At 43.8% G+C, this 19,892-nt stretch overlaps 1 protein-coding gene across 2 annotated transcripts in view; it reads left to right on the top strand.

The window, feature by feature from the left end:
• Nucleotides 1–16,899: 16,899 nt before the first annotated feature.
• The window catches only part of FBLN1 (fibulin 1), a 53,401-nt gene continuing 50,408 nt past the window's right edge, over nucleotides 16,900–19,892 (top strand). The window contains exon 1 of one of the 2 annotated variants that reach the window (XM_081005498.1): nucleotides 16,900–17,310. In XM_081005498.1, the coding sequence (XP_080861624.1) occupies nucleotides 17,244–17,310 (67 nt within the window). In that variant the 5' untranslated portion in view covers nucleotides 16,900–17,243. The remainder of the gene's footprint in view (nucleotides 17,311–19,892) is intronic. The other variant, XM_081005499.1, reaches the window with a different exon arrangement.

Below are 19,892 nucleotides of genomic sequence, written 5' to 3' on the forward strand. Positions count from 1 at the left end.
ACCTCACATCACAAAAGTTTTTCATTTAAACATATGGTATTAAGCCTACCAAATTCATTTATTCAAAAGCAAAAACATTTTCATCCTTTTCCTCCTTCCCTAACAAATGATAGTTTTCCTGTTATACATAGAATCAGAATGGCAGAGCAGGACGGGACCACGAGGGTCATCTAGTCCAACCCCCTGCACTGCAGGAATCTTGCCCAATGTGGGGCTCGAACCCACAACCCTGAGATTAAAAGTTTCATGCTCTACTTTTTAGTAAATAGTTGGTATTTCTTCATGTATGTTAGTAGGTTTCCTTTCAATTAAAAAAACTGGTTCCAGAATTAAAACATACACTTACTCTATAATTTGTGGCACAATTGTATGCATATTTGGCTTCTTTCAAAAGCTAGAACACCTATTTGAGCATATTTTCACAGGAGTAATAGAAAATACTCTCCTGAACTACAAGTGGTAAATTAAAATGTGGAATCACCTGAAATATAGAACTTCTGAATCTGCCTTATACTGGGTGGTGCCATTTGGCTGCAGTTCTCCCAAGGTCTTTCCTAGCTCTGCTACCCAAAATAATCCTTTGAACTGGAGATGTTTTGAATCAAACCTGACATATTTTGCATGTGAGGTATGTGTTATAGTACTGAGCCCAATTGGCCATTTTAAAAAAATTGAATTTTTTTATCAGTGCCTCAGCATTGTGACTTACCTTATGCTGTTCACTGGAAAAATTCCGTAATCACCTATGATTTTATTTCAGATCTGAAGCCAGTAGCTGGTAGATACTACCATCTCTTTTTCTTCTGTAACTAAACAGATGAAGCTGGAATCAGTGACAGATGTATAAGCCTCACTATTTCACATCCCTTTCATGCTTAGGAGCCTCATTTACCAAGAGAAAATAAGATTAGTGACTCAGTTCAGAATCCTCCTTTTGTATTAACACTTTGAAAAGGAGGCAAGATGAACTACTTGCCGTTAATTTTTACAGGAGTCCATTATTCTTTCATTCATTGATGTCTCCTCCATGCATTGATAGGGAGATACAGTTGTTTGGAACAGGGGTGTGAAACCTGCTCCTCTCCAGATTGTCATTGGGCTACAACTCCCATCATCCCTGACCATTGGGCTGGCTGGGACTTCTGGGAAGTGGACATACAACAACAACAACAACAATAACAACAACAGGAGAGCCACAGGTTCTCTACCCCAACTTTGGAAGCACTGAAAAATGTCAGAAGCTGAAATCCATGCTTTCCTAATGGAGTGGCACACATTGTTGGCATCTGTCAGTCTTGGGGTGTGCCTCTGGGGGTGAAGTCAAGCTGTTGTGTTAGCAGCACTGAAGTGCCCTCCCTAGGGCGCAAGCCTGGGCAGTGTGTAAGGAGGTCCTGGGCTGCAAGACCTCATGGCCTCACTGAAGTGGTCCAAAGGAAAGCAGAGCAAGATGTTTGGCACCAGCTGGGCTGCAGGAGTTGCTGGAAGGAGGCGTACAAGGCACCATCCAACCATCTTGAGGACTCAACTCCAGATTTGTGTAGAGTTTAATCCTTAGCCTTTTCTACTCCCGAAGATATTCCTCAAGGCAGCAGAGATTTAGGATGATAGTTTTCCTTCTAGGTGGGCTACCTTCCCAGGTGGATGAGTGCCATCTGCCTCTCACTTCCCTCTATAGCACATGCAGAAACTGCCTTCTTGACTCTTGGACCCACTATTGGTCCCATCTGCTCAATCCCCTGGAGGTGTCTTCACATGCAGGGCAAGTCCCTAACTCACCGAGGGTTTGAGACCCATCGGCTACCCTCACCTGGTTTAGTTGGCCAGCCAAAGCCATTTGTGGGCTGTGACCGCTGTCGCATGCTGACAGCTTCTAGGAGCCACAGGTGAGAGCCGAGTGCAGGGTGGGGACAAAAGGTGGACAAAGTACCCCAGAAGGAACAGCACGTGTCCACCACCAGGACTACTACCCCTCCCTTAATACCCCATAGACCCCAGAGGCATATATATATATATATACATATATACACACACACACACACACACACACATATATATATATAATAAGTAACCACACAAAATCCAGAGGTTTGAAACATCATGGCTTGAAAGCTCTGTTAAAGAAAAAAAAAGTCAACCACTCTTAAGTGTAGGAATCTGCACATTGTGATCTAGACAGCACTACACAGTGTAGCATGAAATAATGCAAGTGAATAATAGGCTTGAGAAATCTATTTCCTGTGCCTTATTAGTAATCCAGCCTTTTCACAAAAGGCACCGCAAAAATCCTTCCATATAAAAAAACACAAGAAAATAAGCAGTCTTACATTGTCAGTTTGTAACCCTTTAAAAAATGGCACATCACAAAATTCTGGGCTGATTCACTACCCTTTTTTCCTAGCTTTATCTGCGCTCGGACAGGAAAAGAATGCTTACAAGCAGCTCTGTTTTAGTAACAAAGCAAGGTCTAATTTGATTACCCCATTCTTCTGGGATACGAAAATGCAAAAGAGGATTAAACATGTTTTAATCAGCTGGGGAGGGGGGGGGACCTTTTTCAGCTTGGCCGCATTTCCTAATAGGCAACTTTGAGAGAACAGGGTTACAGCCAAAAGCAGGCGGCGCAACAGATGTGGCTTACTTTTCCATCGTAGGCCACATTCCAGAAACATAAAAGCCAGAAGTTTCCACACACCTTTCTCCGCCATCCAGGCAAGAAAGAGGCATTATTATCTGAGTTCAGGAACACATTCCAGCCAGGAAGAGGTACTTGGGAAGAGCCTGGAGTCTGGTCTGGTGAAGGATGTGACCTGCGGAGCAGGTAGTGTGGCCTGGGAAGGGTGCTGAGGGCCAAAAAGGCCTGGAGGGCCACATTTGGCCTGGGGGCTAGAGATTCCCCACCCTCGCTTTATGCATGAACATAAAATACTTCAGTTACCTAGGGCTCACACTCCATCACACAGGATCTTGGAAGCACCACTGGCAAACCTCCCTCCAAAAGGCGGAGATTACAAAGCTAGCCATACTCAGATTCTTCTTCACAAAGGGCGGCAAATATGTTCCAGCAGCCTTGGGGGTTTTTCAACGCAAAGCCCATTTCCCAACTCCTGTATGCAGCAAATGTCTGGCATAATGGGGACCTGCCAAAGCTAGATGGCTTTCAGGCAAAAATTTTACGATCTCTGCTGCAGGTACCTAACTGCATCCCCAACTCTGTACTTCTGTTAGAAGCTGGGGAATGCCCAATTTCAACTAAAGCGTGGTGGGCTGCCCTAAAACATTGGCTCAGGATTTCAGTGTTTAATCTAGGGAAGGGTTTGTACCAACACCTGACCAATGAGGAATTTGTCAGCAAATGACAGAAAACCATGGCTAAAAAAGCCACCTCTATTGGTCCGTCACCCCCCCCCAACTGTATTACCTGAGTTATGAAGGCGCCCAAAAGATTTTAAAGCAAAGATTATGGGACAATGTACACAATGACTTGTGATCTCGATCACACGCAGTCTGTAGTCTGCTGGCAGTAGGAGTTCAATATGGGTATGTCTTTAAGTTAACATCTTACATCAAAAACCTGACAGTACCTAACTACCGAAGGCTTTTCACCAAAGCCAGACTAAACGTCTTTCCCTCTGCAGTGTTGGATGGTAGGTTGAGAGGAGTTCCCTACCAGGACAGACTTTGCTCGTGTGCTCAAGACATCGATTCCATAAATCATATTTTGTTGCATTGTGCAAAATATGAGCAGGCCAGGGCTGAACTGATACTACCTTTGCTGGTACCTTTCCCGGGGAAATCAGAGGCTCACTATGTCAGGTTCCTACTGGACAAATGCTAGAACGTTAGCAGTGGCAAAGTTTTTATCAGTGGTTGCAAGAACAAATGAGCCCTATATTCTAAACAAAATGCTTGATTAACCTTGAGGTAGGCTGTATGAATTGTGCATTGATTTGTAATGATTTGTTGGGTCTCTGGACCGTAATATAGATTGATTGATTGATTGATTGATTATGCATGAACATAGGGCCAAAAGGGAAGTTTTGAGGGAAATAGGTTTCCCAACATCATGTTTTCCTTGTAATACTAATATGGGACAGAAGCCAGGGAGATTTGCAGTGGAGACTCAGGGAAAAGATGGGTTGGGGGGAACTGTAGCCTTTCCCTCACCCATTTTCTATAAAAAAAAGCAGTCAAAACATCATTTCCAGAGAAGCAAGGGAGGCTAAGCACTTGTGTCTCCCTACCTTTCCCACCACCATCACATTCCCAGTTATCTTGGGAAGCATGGGGATGGGACTGTATCATTGTTAAATCTGACCCAAAGAAGATCCCTTTCTGTGAGTTGCTTGCCAGGGCACTAAAAGGAATGGTGGTAAGTAAGTAAAGGTTAAGCAATACTGGTTGCACTTTCCATACATTGAGAGTTTGACCATATAGGATGACTGTCTCTCCATAAATACAATTTAAAGCCTAATCCAATGAGTTCTAACACAGGAGTTGAAGTCACAGAAAGCATAGTGACATACAGACACATATTTGTGCTGCTTCACATTCTGGGTTCATTTTTTGGGGGTGGGGATAACCTCCTTATGTGGTAGAAATGTAATAATTAGTAATGTAGCCTTTTCACTATCTTTTGAATCCCCAAATATCTACCTGTGTTCTTCTTGCTTCTACGTGGAATAACATTTGACCTTTTAAGTTTGTAAGTAAGGCATTTTAATTTTCTAAATGGTGTAGTCTGTTCATCGCAAGAGGGGAAGAGACGGGAAGCACTGTAAGTGGCTAGAGCATAATATTTAAAAGGTCTAACAGTCCATTACTCCCATTATTCTGTGATTTTTAACTGATATGGTCTCTCTCTTGCTAGAGAGTATGTTTAGCCCCATGTTTTAGATCTAGGGATCCAGCCAATTAAGTAATTGATTGATTACCTCACATGAGTGATCTATCTTTATCATTGGATCATTGGCTAGCATTGCCAGTGGCAATGGAGGCATTGGGGAAGCCCAGAGTGCTGAAGCCCCTCCCTCACCACCAGCAGAGCTGAGAGAGGGTCACTTTTGCCTAATTCTAACTCACTGTGGGAGAGCAAATCAGGAGTTAATTTCTCTGTAACATTTTAGGATCACCTTATAGGACAAAGTGCTCTCGGAGGAGCTAAAAATGAGCATCATAGTCTTGCTCCCGCAGAGTTTCCATAGCACTATAACACCTGTCAACTCTGTGACCAGAAATGGAGGTGGAATATAGGAAAAGAAATCCACATGCTACCATCAGGCTTTTGCTAATTTATTTCTGCAGTCCAATTTCTACTTCTTCTTTTCTTTACCAAAAATACTCACAATGGCTTACCATTTCAGTACAGATGACACAAATTAGATAAAGAATACAAAGCAGCAGCAGGCTAAAAGCAAATTAATAGAGACAATATAATACAAAAAGAGGCAAACTAAAACTTTATTCAAGGCCTGCCTAGAAGCAGACAACTGTATTGTCTGCCCCCGGCTTCCAGTCAGTGAAACCTAGTCATCATATAGCATTCACATTTTCAAAGTAAATGGTAAAATCATTTAATGCATTTGCACTGACGTAACATAGTTTGCAATCCCAAACGGTGCTCTCATTCTTGGCAAGTTTAATGAAATACTGTTTGGTTTCCATAAACTGCTTGGATTCAGAAGAATTGGGGCTTAGAAAAACAGGATTATGATGTTGTGTCTAGGAGGTGCTATTTATCCCTGAAATGGAGCCACTCTAATGATTTGAATATGCTCTGCTGTCAGGTATCCCATCAGATTAAATCCTTATTATCCCCACTGATGGGAGAACCATGCTGCTATTTTTTTGTATGAGAAGTCCAAGGAACTAATGCAGTGGCTCCATTCTAATTAAACTTTGCTGCATGCAGCAATTAGTGGCCTCAGAATTCAGTGAGAAAAAGATATAATTGCAGTGCATGACATCAGTTAAGTGGATGGATCTAATTTGCTGGATTGGGACCAGAATATATTTCAGCCATTTTTTATTTCTGCAGTTGATGCTAAAACTAACTGTTAATGTATATAAAGAGGTGTCTGTGGTTTTGCTGAACTAAATGTTTCCACTCCAACAGTTTCACATATTTTCCAAACCTGTGTTGCAGTCCAACTATTCTACTCATTCCAAACTTCTGATAACAGAGAGAATTTTTCCCTGGATTAAAATCGAAGCATACTCTTAATACCTGGGGGGGGGGGGGAGCCCAGAGCAGGCTCCTAGGAGAGAGCAAGTAGTTCTACTACATTTCTGCAACCAATGCAGAAAAGGGGCAGAATTACCTGCTCCCAGCAGGGATTAACTGAGGTGGAGGAGAGAAAGGTTGGAGCCGTGAGTCATGCAGAGATGTAGCAGGAAGCCTCCATCATAGGTGGGTACTTCGGGCTCACAGAGTTCAAGTGCACACAACATACACAATGGAAATAACTGTGCTATTCTCAATTCTCATCCCATTCAACATAAAATTTTGATGTACATAAATAGCATCGCTTTATCTCAGATATGAATTTAAAATTGTAAGGAAGAGTTGGAGGGTGAAGAGAAAAACAGCAGAAAAATACCGTATTTTTTGCCCTATAGGATGTACTTTTTCCCCTCCAAAAATGAAGGGGAAATGTGTGTGCATCCTATGGGGCGAATGCAGGCTTTCGCTGAAGCGTGGAGAGCGAGAGGGGTCGGTGCGCACCGACCCCTCTCGCTCTCCAGGCTTCAGGAATCTCTCCGCAAGCCTTGGGAGCCCGCGGGAGTTCCCGTCGGGCTCCCTAGGCTTGCGGATAGCAGCCTGCATCTCGAAGTCAGGGGCTTCAGTTCCCCGACCTGGTTTGGAGGCTGGCGGCGGGGAGAAGCGTGCTTCTCTCCGCCGCCAGCCCCACAAGCTGGGGGACAGCGGGGAGGTGGAGCGCAGCCATCTCGCTGTTCCGTGACCCAGTTTGGGCTTCAGGCAGATATCCGCAAGGCATGGGAACCCGGCGGGAAGTCACGCCGGTCTTCCAAGGCTTGCAGAGAGCTGCCTGTTCTGGGGGCTGGGGTGGGGGAAGCTCGGGCTGGGGGGGAAATAATTTTTTTTCTTTATTTCCCCCCCAAAAAAACTAGGTGCGTCCTATGGGCTGGTGCACCCTATGGAGCAAAAAATACAGTATACTGGAGAATTACTGCCCCCTTTCTAACAGTACTTTTAATGCTGATATAAGCAAAGCTGCAGCTGTTTGTTGTTAATATATTTATTTCTACCACACCTTTTTCCCTGGTTGGACTCAAGGTGGCTTATAGATAATAAAAAATGTTGCAAAAACATAGAAAAAACAACAATTAAAAAACAATTAAACATTGATAAAATTAAAACTACTGTATATACATATATAAAATACAGTGGTACATCGGGTTAAGTACTTAATTCGTTCCAGAGGTCCGTTCTTAACCTGAAACTGTTCTTAACCTGAAGCACCACTTTAGCTAATGGGGCCTTCTGCTGCCACTGCGCTGCCGGAGCACGATTTCTGTTCTCATCCTGAAGCAAAGTTCTTAACCTGAAGCACTATTTCTGGGTTAGCGGAGTCTGTAACCTGAAGCGTATGTAACCTGAGATACCACTGTAAGTTTAAAACATACAAATAATTACAATAAAAACAGCACAGCACCTGCCCTTTCATTAAAAGCAGTCAGTTCAGACCACTGTTTGCAATGCACTTCATAGTAGCTGGAAGCTAGGAAGAGCAGACAAGCCAATATTTCTCTTGATGATGTAGATAGGAATCCTTCCAGCCTCAGCACTGCGAGGGCCTCTAAGGCATTTCGGTTCAGTCCTTTAAGAATGTTCTGGCCAGCTGAGTTCTTCTCATAGTAACATAACCTTGAAAATTCCATGGCTGCACTTTTAGGAAGCAACTGGTCAAATTCTATTGACTACAAATTATAACCAGAGAGCCAGTGTGGTGTAGTGGTTAAGAGCGGTGGACTCGTAATCTGGGGAACCGGGTTCGCTTCCCCGCTCCTCCACATGCAGCTGCTGGGTGACCTTGGGCCAGTCACACTTCTCTGAAGTCTCTCAGCCTCACTCACCTGACAGAGTGTTTGTTGTGGGGGAGGAAGGGAAAGGAGAATGTTAGCCGCTTTGAGACTCCTTAAAGGGAGTGAAAGGCGGGATATCAAATCCAAACTCTTCTTCTTCTTCTTCTTAACCAGGGGCAAATATTTCCAGACAGCTTTCTGATGTAGTGCCCTGTCAGCTTACATATGCACCTCTCTCCTACTTTCCGAGATTTAACTTCTAGGGAACCAGGGGAAAGAAACGAATTAAAACTGTAGCGATTTACAGTAACATTTTTTTAAAAAAAACAATTTTGTCAAAACCTACCTGAAAGACAAAACAGGGATAGTGATCTACCAGGGATAGGTTTAAGAAATTTGGAACTGAGGAACCAGTGCAGAGTATGCCATTACCCTTCTCAAAATGTCCAAGGTTTTCTTCGGAGATCTTTGCAACCAGCTCCGTTCGGAGGTATTTGCCATCAGTACGTTTTTATGTTTCTAGAACTGTACCTTGTGCTGCCTTGTGTTGAAAATAATGCTATGCTATTGTATGGTGTAGTGTATTGTAGATGTTCCCAGCTTAAGCTTCCTAGAACTTAATGAGGGGAAAAACCCCCGACATAGCATAGATGCAAGAACCAATGCTTATTAAGGGAATGGGCATCACTAGTAGAAAGGGATTGAGATGGATTAAGAGATGTAAAACACTGTTTAAAAATGAAGATGATCATCTGGGATAGGGATGCAGCACATATAGAATTCTACATCCACACAACTTAGTTCTTTCTCTTTCAGCAAGAGGTAATATTTATTTATTTAAATTTTTATCCACCTTTCATCCCAAGGCCCCAGGGCGGGTGACAGTCATTTAAAATTCTGTATTAAAAACAGTTAAAATGAATGACAGTCACAGGGATTTATTACACATGCTTAATAAGGCTCTGCCTGGAAAATAAAAAGAAGGATTGTGTGGAGGCTTAACCAGATGCAAGCCTCCATGCCTATTTTTCTTTTCCATCCAGGGCTGTGCACATTGCAGAGAGGAAGGATGTCACCCAATAACTAAGCTTCTTGTGCCAAGTCCTTGTTTAGGTGGTAAACATGTGACTGAGCTGTACCACTTCAGACACCAACTAGGGTCTCACATGATTGAATGTTCCTTCATAATAAAAATAAATAAATCCCTGCACATAGAAAAGTAGTCTGTCAGCAGACAAGCGCCTTTCCCCTGATATTGTGTTCTCTGCATGGGGAGAATAGTTTATAGAAAGAAGCGTTCAGTCTTGTGGGCTCCCACCAGACGTCTGAGTTTCCTTCCTCAGTAAGAAGTAGCCAGCCTCCTTGAAGCAGGTCAGGGTTGTTTTTCTATAATCCCACCTTTAGCTCCATAGTTATGCCATTGTGTGTATCTGGATTTATATCATATTGGCATATTATTTAAAGGGAAGAGGACTTTAAGTTCTCCCTGAATAATCTTAAAAACTAGTGCTCCAAAGCAGCATGCATCTCCCCAGCATATTATCGTAGCTTCTTGTTGCCATGCTTTTCAACCCATATCCTGACTAACAAAACATATGGTGAGGATGCTGTAATTGCAACATGCTCCCTCCTTGCCTGGAGTCATTTTTGCAGCAGTGTTTCAAAAGCCTTTGTGAAGGATACCATATGGTTTTCCACACTTCCACGCTGCCTGAAATCTGGCTCTTTTACAACAGACTTGCCAACTAATGTATATTATTCATGCCTCTGATGAAGTGGAGTTCGTCCACTTACGCCGTAATAAAATAGTTTTTAAGGTGTTGCAAGACTCCTTATTGTTTTTAATAGACATAAAGAAACTCTCAGCAGATTGCATTATTTGGATCTTTTTCAGAGATGGTTGCACATTTAGCAACTTTCCTTCCTGGATCCATTGTGCTGGGTACTCTACCTTCGTCTACTTCTGGTCACTTATAAGTGCACCTGGGGGACATGTGAATACTCCTAAAACTCTTGGGCATATTTCCTTGTTCAGGCCATGGAGTTTAAGAAGGGTCTGACTTCCTTAGTTCCCATTCCCAAATGCAGAGAGGAAATGCAGTCCTAAGGCTGAAGGGAGCGGGATTAGAAATCTTTCATTTATAGGTGGGTATATGTATTGCAATAAAGACAGCCTACTGTGTTAAGCCGTCGCCCGTCGCCCGTCCCCCGGTCATCCTCATGTCTCTCTATCCTATATTTGCATTAGTCATGACTACATAAATCCATTGGGGTTCTCCTGCCTGAGCCCAAGGAGCAGGAGGACAAGACAGAAGGAGCAGGAAGGTCCCATAGCACAGCAACACTGGATTCACACATTTTGAACTTGGATAATGTATAATACCATAAGACCATTAAGTTCAGGGTCTGAAATTACCTAACCATCATTGTATATGTGTAACAAGCAAGTACCTCTGACAGAATGCAGCCTTCCATTTGATATTTATGTATCTATGGTAAAGTTGTGTTGTGTGAATTAATGCGATATTGACTGTAAAAGTGCTTCCATACTCTCCAGTCCTATACAGTGGTACCTCAGGTTACAGACACTTCAGGTTACATACGCTTCAGGTTACAGACTCCGCTAACCCAGAAATAGTACCTCGGGTTAAGAACTTTGCTTCAGGATGAGAACAGAAATCACGCGGCAGCAGCAGGAGGCCCTATTAGCTAAAGTGGTGCTTCAGGTTAAGAAGTTTCAGGTTAAGAACGGACCTCCAGAATGAATTAAGTTCTTAACCCGAGGCACCACTGTAAATGCATTAATTTAAAAGGCAAAAATTAATTTACATATACTGGTATTTATTTATTCACTCACTTATGTACAGTACTCCAAAATGGCTTGCAAGCTAACATGCAGAATGGCCTAGTCTTATTTCCAGGGTTGGAATTATGCTGTGAATCTGAGAGACTACAGAAAAAGTGCACAGAAATAGGTATTCTTTGTTATTTTTCCTTGGTTAGGTAATCCTTAATGTCATTTGTATGTATTTAATTCACTTCTCAATCCAAAGTATTAAAATACACAGGGTGTTCTTTATATATATTCTTTTCAGCTAAATCAAACATTAATGTTTTGTCAGTCCTGATAATACAAAGGAAACAAGACATAAAATTTACTTGGACATGCAAAATAAAAAATAACAGATGTTTCTGAAAGCCTCAGTAACAAATGCTTTCAGAATGGTGCATGGCTGAGGAATTCTTATGGCACTTTGGACAGTCTTTTTTGTTCCTGCACGCCCCCTCCCCCCGCTTATGTGGTTATCTTTTGATAATAAGAACCAAATGTTGTCTGTGGAAGTGACTGGAAATGACAGTCATGATCAGCAGGCCTGGTTCTCCACCCACCCCTTTCAAAAGCAAATGTACAGGGCATAATTTAAATGGTTTCAAAATGTAGCAACCCTTGCATGTACTTGCCTCTTTAATCTCTGCAGACAGTGCTGGAGAGGGAACCCCAAACAATGATTTGAATAATTACTGGTTCCCTGTGTCTTGGTCTGAGGGGAAAGGGGGCTGCGTCCGCCATGTTCAAGGCTGAAAGGCCTGCCCGGGAGACTGTGCTAATTTGTGTAATGATGTCTTACTACATTTGTACCCCAGCTTTCAGACTGATACCAGCTCACATGCAACATGTTTAATGTGATTATTAAGAATTTCCTTGTTGATGTGACGCTTAAGTGGAAAGGAAATGGTTTCCAGCTTGAGGGAAAGTGCCGTGTGTGGAGAGGGAGGCGTGAGGGGTGGGCCAGAAATTCCAGGTTTCAGGAAGAAGAGCCGAGGGACTTAAGGGGAAGCAAAGAAGAAGAAGAAGAAGAAAAGGAAAGATGCATGTGTGGGTCTCCAACACAAGCACAATTTCTCAGGAGACTTCCTGCCAAAGTTGTGATGCAATTTCCCCGAACACAGCCAACTTGACTGGCTGAAATGGAGGGCCAGAGAGCACCAGTAGACCTCGGTCCCCTTTGTGCCTCAGCGCCACAACCTGCTCAGCATCCTCATGTTCATGCGCTGCTTCTTGGTTGGACTGAAACTGCCCTGCAGGAGAGCCAGAGAAATGTGTGTTGGGGGGGAATATCCTTCCTCTGAGGGGGAAGCGGCAGAGGAAGCGCTGAAGGGAATTAGAAAGAGAGATGAATGGTTCATATCTCTTAAAATAATAAAGTGGGAAGAGAAAGGAACAGGATAAGAGAGGGAAACTAGTTGTTGTTTTGCAGGGCGAATGGGTTTAAAAGGAGGGATGACATAAAGTTTGAGGGTGGAAGTGTGAAAGAAGACAGAGAGGAGAAATTGCAGAAGAGGAGCAAAAACAGCTTGAGGGACGTGGGGGAAGGGAAAGATATAAAATGAAAAGCTGTATTCTTTTGAGGCTCTGGAACAGCAAATTCCTCTTAAAACGGAGAGCTGAGTCACAGGACTTCCAGAGTGAATATATGTATTTAACTTGGAGAAAGCTGAGCTGCAGAACTCCTTGCTACAAGAAAACTGCTCTGGCAAATAATTTAGCAATTTCAAAAGAGGAAATCTAATTTCCAAACTAGCTTCACTTGGCTCAGTACAGGCAGGCTGCGCAAACTAGGACTTGTAACTTCCATTAAGAATTCTTTTTTTAATCTGTGCCTTCTGCCCCTGAGAGGAACACCAAGTCTTTTTAATGCCCCACTATGCCCCCAACATAGCAGTGCATCACTGGTGCTGGGGAAGAATGAAAAAGAAGGCCCAATCATTTGTTTGCTGGGGGGGGGGGGACCCTGAAAGGATGGGGGTCCCAGTAAGGGCTCTGGGCCCAGGCACTTCCCCCAAGATGGAACGTGCTCCTGCGGGGCCTTCTAGCCAGGCCTCCCTAAATGGTAGGCTATCATATCCTAAATTACATATTTGAACATTAAACTTCTTCTTTTTAAGCCTCTCTCCTCACGTGTTCCCAATTATAGACTGTTCTGCTTTTCATATATTTACAGCAGCATTTATTAAGTCTTTTTTCCTCCAAAAAGCTTATGGGAAATGTATTAACAGAATAAATCCAACTGCTATATTAGGTTTTAAGCTGGTGTCAATAATTCATAGTGTAACAGCTGAAAAGCAGATCTTTTCTCAATGTGAAGTATTTTAAAAGCCTATTTATAGGGTGATTGAACTCAAGTCTATTTTTTAAAATGCTGTTTTTCAAAGCAAATTATTAAGTTGTGGGTGTATACAAAATGACATCAATATTCTTATTTCAAGGATCATATGTCCTTTAAATAGAGGGAGCTTGGGCAGCTACTCCATTGCCCTGGCTCACTCTCAGAATGAACGCTCAGTTTTCCTTGCACCCAGAAACAGGAGGATGAGGAGATACTGCCCTTCCCAGCCTTCTACCCAGCTTGGCACGGCCTTGGATTTGGCAGTTCCACCTATTTGAAATGCCCTGCAATTCTGCATAAATTTGCATACAAATTAAGCATTAGTTCTGATTTAAATACATACTTATTTTGGATGATGCATGCACACATCACAGTAGGCACCATCTTAGAAGAGGCATTCTCTGTTGTGTGATGAGAGATAATGCATCTTTCAAGACGTTTTGTTTTGAACTAAAAATTATTTATATTTTTTATTTTTAAAAATATAAATTCTCAGTAATTAATCAGCAGCTCCTTTTCTGTTGATCAATTTTTAAATCAAATTTTCTTTATATCTTTTTTTCTCTATGGTTTTCAAACTCTGTTCTTTTTCGTTAGCTCTTTCTACATTTATGTTCTGTGACGGATGGAAGATGAAAGGCCCTCCGTGAGAGGCAGAGAGGATCCCCAGGGTGGGAGGCTGGGGGAAGAGGGAAAAGCCCCCAGGCGAGAGCTGGGTTGGCTTACGTACTTCCCTTTGTGTGGACTAAGAGTAAAGAGAGAGGGCTTTGTATTTCCTCCTTTCCTTCCTTCCTTCCTTCCTTCCTTTCTCTCTCTCTTCTTCATCTTATTCCTCATTTTCTTTTCTTTTTATGCTCTTCCTTTCCCCCCCACCTGTTTTACTTTTATTGTATTCTAAAACTTTTAATAAAAATTGATTATAAAAATATCAATCAATATCAACCTAATTTATTGACCTAATAAGAATATTTCCTGGCTGCCTATATAAGTAAAAGGTAAGGGACCCCTGGGTGGTTAATTCCAGTCAAGCTTGACTATGGGGTGCGGTGCCCATCTCGCTTTCAGGCCAAGGGAGCCGGCGTTTGTCTGCAGACAGCTTTCTGGGTCATGTGGCCAGCAGGACTAAACTGCTTCTGGTGCGACGGGACACTGTGAAGGAAGCCAGAGCGCAAGGAAACTCCATTTACCTTCCCACCGCAGTGGTACCTGTTTATCTACTTGCACTTTGTGCTTTCAAACTGCTAGGTTGGCAGGACCTGGGACAGAGCAACAGGAGCTCACAACACATGCAAAAAGTTATTAGAAGCTCTTTATGAAGAGAGCTTTCATGCAAACATTGCAATATATAGCACATACTCTAAGTTGCACATGAAGCAAAGGTGCTAATATTGGAAGCAAACAGAGTAAAGGCAACAGGGAATGAATTTCCATTATGTCACCATCCTGACTGCAGTTTTGCTTGTTTTAGTTTTGCTCTGTGACAGTTCAATTTTACCTCCAAATAGTTTGGCTTCAGATAAAGCCAGCAGCCGCCTGGAGGGCAGATGCTCTGTGGAGATTTGGGTTGAGATGGAAAGGATCATGTTTGTTTTGCTCCTTAGTTAAAAAACCCCAAATACTCACTTTTGTACTATTTTTATTTGTGAAGTGTGGCACCAGACAAACGAACTCCCAAGACTTGGGTTTGCTTGGACTGGAAATGTCAGAGGTTTGGCTTGCTTCCCAGGACTTCCAGGGCGAGGGGTTAAATTTCAGGATGCGCAGAGGACTATTTTCAGAAGTCTCATTTGCAGACTATCGTAAAAGTTAGCCTCCTTCCCTTTTCTCGTCATATTGTTCCAGTCTCACTTGCCTTTTCTCTTAGAGGAAATTGAGACAGATGCCAGTAAGGTCTAATAAATATATTTTGAAAACTTGTGAGAAGGAGGGCAAGAATCCTGTTCTGAAGACAGTAAGTCGTCAAGAGATGACTGGCTCCGTTCGTTTTGTCTGGCACTGCCCTTGAGTTTTCAGGCTCTGCTCCTTGAGCCTCAGGAACCTGGCATTGAGGAAATATGCAAATGTGTATGCAAATATGCCAATGCATGTGTGCATCATCCAAGCTGCCCAAAAAGGCAGAGTGGCCAGGGTAACGGGGGCGGGGGGCAGGCGGGCTGCAGCCTACACCATGAGAAGGAGGGCAGACAAGTGAAACAGCTAGCTTAGTACCTCCTTCCTTGGTCCTCACTACTGCTACCAAGTGGGTATCTCTGTATTTCCTTTCTGCCTCCACTAAACAACCCTTTAACCCAGGGGTAGGCAACCTAAGGCCCGTGGGCCAGATGTGGCCCAATCGCCTTCTAAATCCGGCCCACGGATGGTCTGGGAATCAGCATGTTATTACATGAGTAGAATGTGCTCTTTTATTTAAAACACATCTCTGGGTTATTTGTGGGGCATAGGAATTTGTTCATTCCCCCCCCCCAAAAAAAAATATAGTCTGGCCCACCACATGGTCTGAAGGATGGTGGACTGGCCCATGGCTGAAAAAGGTTGCTGACCCCTGCTTTAACCTTTGGAACTGATTTCCTGTCCCAGGCAACTCTCTATGCTGTGCAATGTGGTAAGCCAGTGCCAGATTTAGAAGGCACCAAGCCGAGGCGGCGCAATATTGAGAAGATCCATACTTGTGAAGATCTATTTGGGGGGGCCTTGCGCAAGGTGTCATTTTACAAAAAATTACCAGATTCCACTCCTGTGATAATGAAATAATAATAGGGGGGAAACAACAGAAGGCAATTATCAGTTGCTAACAGCACCCATATTAATTGCATTGTCCATGGACCAACAGAGGCAGGTGGTCCCCTCCAGCCCACAGCTGGACACAGAATGCTGGACGAGATGGGCATTGGTCTGATCAGATGGCAGTTCATAGAGCCTTAACAAACCATCCAGATATAAGTAATGAGGATAATAATAGTATCTTAGAGTTCCAACCAAACCATTAAACAAATTAACTACAGTATTTTGGGGCTCACTGGTTGAAGATTAAATGTGGATGTAGAACAGTCCAGTTTTGTAAGTCATTGACTGCTGGTCACCTGGGATGATTACTAGAGTTCTGTGTAAATGGGAAGCCCAGAGCGCTCTTAGAGGAATGGGGTGGGGGTAACCTGCAAGCCTAGGAAGCAACTCCTCTCTTCAAATAGGACTCAGCACCATCTGCTCTTATTGAAATAACATTTGACCCTCAGTTAATCTAATCCCCACACAAACAGCGCAGCCGGAGGGAGGCTGATGGGCTCCGGGCAGATCCTCCTTTGGACCAAAGATCACTCTGCATCTTGTTTGGATAAGATAAAAACGAGATACCATTTAAGCGAGTGTGCTGTAATTGGAGAATTTTTGCATTGCTTCCTTTGCCTCCTTTTTTCAGCTCCAGATTTTCTCTCAGTCATTAATACACATACATTCAGGACAATCTGTAGGAGACTTTTAAACTTTCCACTGAGCGGCCAGGAAGCGGCCTTGACTTTTTCCGGCATCCCACTTTTTTTGTTTATGTGGGATTTTGCTTGCGCTGAAGGTATTTCGAGAATTCCCTTTCTGTTTGGAGGAGGAAACCTGAACCAGTCAGTCTTGGCCACGAGGTTGTTTCCCAAGGTTCCTAAGTTGGTTGAGAGAGAGAGAGACAGACTCTGTAATAAGAAGAAAACCGGCGGGGGGGGGGGGGCGGGAGAAGGACCACCCCTGGATCCAGCAGAGGACTTTTAAAAGGCCCCGCCTCCAGGCTATGTTTCACCTTCAACGTCTGCAAGCGGGATAATTGAAAGGAAGGCAGGAAGGCGGCAAATTAACTCCCCGCACAGTTACTTTGTAGCGGGTAATCCTTGCAGGCTCCTTCCTTCTCGACCGGCCCTGAGTGGCGAGGGGGGCTTTAGCCGAGGTAGGAGCAAGAAAGTCAACTCAAACTCAGACAGAGTGAAGCCCCTGCCCGCGGCTGCTGCGCTCTCCTGCCCGGCTCCTTTCCTGCCGCTTCCGCGCCGCTCACTGATGGAGAATCTGCGCAGGATCCGGCTGCTCCTTCTTCTGGCTTCGGTGCCTTTGTGCGGCGCGCAAGGTAAGCAAACAGCTGCAATGCTGCAAAATGTTTGAATTGTAGGGCGAGGACGAGGAGGAGAAGACCGGCTGCCTCCCCCCTCCCCCGCCACGGGCTGGGAAAGCCAGGATTTGACCCGGGGCAAAAGAGTCTGCGCTCGTGGAAAGTGTGTGTGTGTTTTGGGGGTGTCTTTGAGCCTGGCTGGGGACTGAAGCCCCTCGAGTTGGCGTGCAGGTTACTAGTTTCTTGCAACTAAACTAAAGCGCCCTAATCTGCCCTATTCTGAGCGTAGTTGATTTCGACGAGACTGAAGTTATTTTTCCTTGAGGTTATTTTACGATACCCAATACTTGGAAATTTCGACATTCAGAAACATTTTCACGAAAGGAGAAAGGAGGAGACAAATTCATTTCGGAAGCCAGCTCTTGCTCACTTATGTGGTGCCGCTTACTTCCGAGTAAATATGCATATCGATAAATGATAAATCTGTAAGGTGTAACATTCTTTATAAGTTAAGCATAAGAGATGCTTTTGCCTTTGCCTTTCTGGTCAACCCATCCGTGCTCCGAGTGTGGATGTGAGCAGGGCTTTTTTCGAGCCAGAACTCTCTGGAACTCAGGTCCTGGCCCCTCAGGTGGGCATTCAGGGTGAGTTCTGGCACCTCTTTTTCTTGAAAAATAGCACTGGATGTGACCCTAGTGTAAACCAGAGATTCCTCGTCAATGCCCTGTTAAACAGATACCCAGTTTACGCCATCAGGGCATGGTGTCTCAACAGGGATGTGCCCACCCACTCCTAACTTCTGTGCCCTCAGAAGTTTGAAGGGGCAGCTGATGGGCAGACTCTCCATGCAATCGGGAACCCTGAGGGTTATAGGTGTACAGTACATTTGTATGACTGCAGGCTTTCATTTCAGGCATTGTGCTGAGTGCATAGCTGTTGAGGCTGGTCCAGTGGGTGTTGTCCTGCTTCCCCTTCCATGCACTGCTATCTCTGTGTGCTGGTGAGGTGAAGTGTGGGGGCAGGATGAGTAAATGGCGCTAATGTAATCCCAGGTTTTCTTCTCCGCTGGTACTGTCAAATGGCATAGTCCATTAGGGCATATCATTTTAGGGGGTAAAATTTATTTTTTGCAAATTTATTCAGTGAGGGGGGTATTTAAAATATGTTTTGAGTGTGAGGAATTCAAATCCAATATTATTTTTGTGATTGGACAATATTTAGCTTGGTAAGTCTGAATTTGATGAAGAAACATATAAACTGCTTTTGGAAAACCAACTAATATTAATTTTACCTTCTGAAATGTTAAAAGGTAAAGGGTAAATGGACCCCTGACCATTAGGTCCAGTCGTGGCCGACTCTGGGGTTGCGGCGCTCATCTCGCTTTATTGGCCAAGGGAGCTGGTGTACAGCTTCTGGGTCATGTGACCAGCATGATTAAGCCGCTTTTGGCAAACCAGAGCAGTGCACAGAAACGCCGTTTACCTTCCCGCCGGAGCAGTACCTATTTATCTACTTGCACTTTGACGTGCTTTCAAACTGCTAGGTTGGCAGGAGCAGGAACTGAACAACGGGAGCTCACCCCGTCACAGGGATTCAAACCGCCGAACTTCTGATCGGCAAGTCCTAGGCTCTGTGGTTTAACCCACAGCGCCACCTGCATCCCTCTGAAAATGTTAGGTGATGCTTAATAATAATAATAATAATAATAATAATATACAAGTACTTGGCAATCATTTTAAATGATTTCTGTGCAATTTTATGTATATTTTACTTACAAAACAAAGTTATATTAATTTAACCAAAATATCTTTTGCATTCCCAAGCCATGTTACAACTTTTTAGCATCCCTCAATTTTCAGAATTTGAAAGTTGAAGAGTTCAACACACTGTGTGACAGTTTAATTTGCAATTTTTAAATTGAAGGGACTAGTATTGAGGATGTCATAGTAACTACCACATATAGGCCAACAAGTTCATGGATCTAATAAAGGCATTACTTTCTCACCTGAAGATGGTTGTGTGTGGGGTGTGTGGTAGATTTGCTCATCTGATGGAGCATCACCTTCCTCATTTGCAACATTTACATTGTGCTTCTCAGGTGGTCAGGAAATGTCAACAGAGAAGCACAAGACTAGGGGCGAATTGCCCTCCACTAAGCAGATTATGTTCTGAATGTTTTGGAAGTTCACTGTCATGGACTGGCTGGATGCTGAGGAGTGATGGGAGGCGACAGCTGAGGAACCTCTGGGAGAATTCCCACGAGATGAAGGCTCAAGGTCTGGGGATTGGTAGTAGTGGGATGATGAATGGTGAGAGGGAGAAGACTGGGAAGAGAAGGTATCAGAAGGTGAAATGTAACAGGGTTTAGTGAGCAGGAAGAGTCTGTGGCAGAGAGCAGTCCAGAATCGGAGGCACAATCAGAGGCTCAAGAGGAGAGGGGCCAAGAGGCAGAGATGAGTCTGGCTGGTGAAGAAGCCAGGGGTTCTCCCCCTCCTGCTGTGACCTGATCTCCTCCCACCTGGTCTCTCAGAAACAGAAGGGGTATGAAGAGGGTGAAGCAAAAACAAACAAGGCGGCAAAGTCTCAGGTTGCCTGGGAAG

The sequence above is a fragment of the Podarcis pityusensis genome (genome assembly GCF_964106645.2).
Source record: "Podarcis pityusensis genome assembly, chromosome: 5".
Taxonomy (NCBI): domain Eukaryota; kingdom Metazoa; phylum Chordata; class Lepidosauria; order Squamata; family Lacertidae; genus Podarcis; species Podarcis pityusensis.